Here is a 2,547-nt window from a genome sequence, read left to right on the forward strand (position 1 = left end):
CAAGCTCCGCCTCCCGGGTTCACGCCATTCTCCTGCCTCAGCCTCCTGAGTAGCTGGGACTACAGGTGCCCGCCACCGCGCCCGGCTAATTTTTTTATTTTTAGTAGAGATGGGGTTTCACCGTGGTCTCGGTCTCCTGACCTTGTGATCCGCCCGCCTCGGCCTCCCAAAGTGCTGGGATTACAGGCGTGAGCCGCCGCGCCCGGCCGAGAACATGGTTTCTATGGTGCTCTGGGTGATTATTACGTCCTTCAAAAAGGAATAAAACAACTGAGCTTTAAGCAATCACTCCATCAACACATTAAAAAAATAGGTTTAATGCAGGTAGGTCATCTCATGACGAATTTCACAGGCACTGGGGACAGCAGGCGGCCAGGTGCTCAGAGGGCACCAAGGTGCCCCGACTCCCTGCAGCGTTGACACCACACAAGCGGCACTGCCAGCCCCCTCCTGCCTCCCGCCCCACCTTCACCCTCAGCCGAGGGGCCTGGGTGACTCTGAGTAACACGTTAACAAAAAACAAAGCTTCTTTGAGGAAACAGCGTGACTTAGTGCAAAAGATTCTCTGCAGCAAGAAATGAGGCCCACGCAGGAAAACTCCTGCCCGCCTGCCCAGGGCCTGGACAGAGCCCGGGCTCAACGGAGGTCATCCACAGAAGCTGCCAACAAATTAGCACGGTTTACGGCCAAAGATTTTTTTGCTTTCTCTACCTGATTTAGGGTTTTTCAAAAAGTTTCTCTTCCAGTGGCACACAACTGTCCTCCTGGCTCCTGGGCCACTGGTCCACCTGACAGGGCAGGGTCACAAGTCCCACCCATGCCCGGAGTGTGGGGACGTGGATTTGGGGTGACGCTAGGGTTGTCAGTACCACACCCTGTGTCCTGCTTTAGGGCAGCTCTGCCTGTTGTCCCTGTAATCATTATTCAGGGCACCCTCCAACTTGCCCCCAAAGCCACACAGCCATGGGCAGTCCACCATAGTGCTACCGCGACTGCAAGGCCGAGGAGCAGAGCACGGGGTCCTGGGTGAGACCCCGGCCCATGGTGGCCGCCCTCCCTGAACACAGGCATCTGTGCCCCTCCAGCCCACCTGCCTCTGTGCCATCATTTGGGCCCCCCAGTCACTGGAGGGCAGCGTGGGATAGGATCTCAGCATATTCCCGGGGCTCTAAGATGCTGCTTGTACCACACAGGCTCCGGGGCTGTGGTTGCCACACTGAGGCCTCTGCCGCCTGCTGTGGACACTCGGGACATGCAAGTCTCCATCCCAGCTCACTGCACCCTCGATCTCCCACGCTTTCTTTGAGGATGTTCCCCCAAAGACAGAGGCCCAAAGCCCTCCTCTGCAAAAAAACCCAGAAAGGAATGGAAGTGCCTCCCCAGAAATCCACAGTATCTGAGGACATCCTCACAGCCCTCCCAGAACAGGCAGACAGGCCAGTGTTGCTGGAGTCAGCCCTTGGCTCCCAGGGTTCCCCCAGGCCAGCCCCTGAGCTGAGAGCCTGCTGAGGCCCCTCCCACCTGAGCCCCTCCCCGCCCCCCTGCTAGACTGCATCTACACAATCCAAGGAGACCCTGAAGGCTGGCTGGGGACTCAGGACCCACACAGCCCCTCAGGGTGACAGAGGGAGGTACGCGGGCAGTGCCAGGACTCAGGCGGCCCAGGGCAGAGTAAGCAGCTTTGTGGCAGTGTGGTGTGTCAGCGAGGAGAGCCTTCCGTGTCCCGTTGGCTGGGCCTGAGACCAGGGAACGCAGGAAGGGACTGTGCAGCCAGGATGGCCCCCCCTCCGGATTTGTTCCTGGGCACACAGCCCTCTGTGTCCAGAGGCCTCCCAGGGTGACGTCTAAAGTCCCTGGCAGCTGTGGTCCTGGAGAGAAGCCCACAGAGAGGCAGAACAGACGGCCCACTCCGCAGTATGACCTGAAGTCGTGTGAACAGGAGCCACCCGCAGGTGGGCGCTGCCCCTGAGAGTGCACATGGGGAGGGTGGACGCAGGAAGCCAGCCTAGGGGCGGCATCCGCACCCCCATCACAGAAGTCTCAGCCCTTTCTTTTCTCTCCGTGGGCGCCAGGCAGCAGCGACTGCCTGCGGCATGGGCAGTCCCACCCATGTAAAGAACACAGCCACAGGCCGGGACGATACATCAAGCTCACACCCACGGCCCTCACATGTCCACGAAGACCATGAAGCACGAGCCCGACCAGCGGCATGGTGACATGGATACTGTAGATAAGCAGCTCGTTCACCAGGCGGAAGTCCACGCGCCGGCGGCCCAGCAACAGCAGCAACACCGACAGTTTGCGCTGGAAGCGCAGCAGGACGCGAACGCCCAGGTACTGTAGGCAGAAGAGGGCGGCCAGAGCACCCCAGAGCGCCGCGGTGAACAGGCTGCAGCTGAAGTAGAGCAGGAAGTGGATGAAGCCGTACAGCCAGCGCGTCTTGATGTACACGTCGAAATTGTTGTACTTGGTACGGGCCAGGTGGGAGGCGCGCACGGGCCCGCAGGCTGCATGCAGGCAGGTGGTGTGCGGGCCGTGGAAGGAGCG

General features: G+C 60.1%; 1 protein-coding gene across 1 annotated transcript; it reads right to left on the reverse strand.

Moving 5' to 3' along the window:
- Nucleotides 1-293: 293 nt before the first annotated feature.
- On the reverse strand, nt 294-2,547 carry LOC105543309 (chromosome unknown open reading frame, human C9orf69; the record flags this gene model as incomplete). Its single annotated transcript, XM_011985159.1, is given in 3 exon segments — nt 294-1,166; nt 1,737-2,199; nt 2,201-2,547. Coding segments are annotated over 2 exon segments (381 nt in total), but the record flags the coding sequence as incomplete, so codon positions are not given.

This window comes from Mandrillus leucophaeus, unplaced genomic scaffold, assembly GCF_000951045.1.
Source record: "Mandrillus leucophaeus isolate KB7577 unplaced genomic scaffold, Mleu.le_1.0 Scaffold28, whole genome shotgun sequence".
Classification (NCBI taxonomy): Eukaryota; Metazoa; Chordata; class Mammalia; order Primates; family Cercopithecidae; genus Mandrillus; species Mandrillus leucophaeus.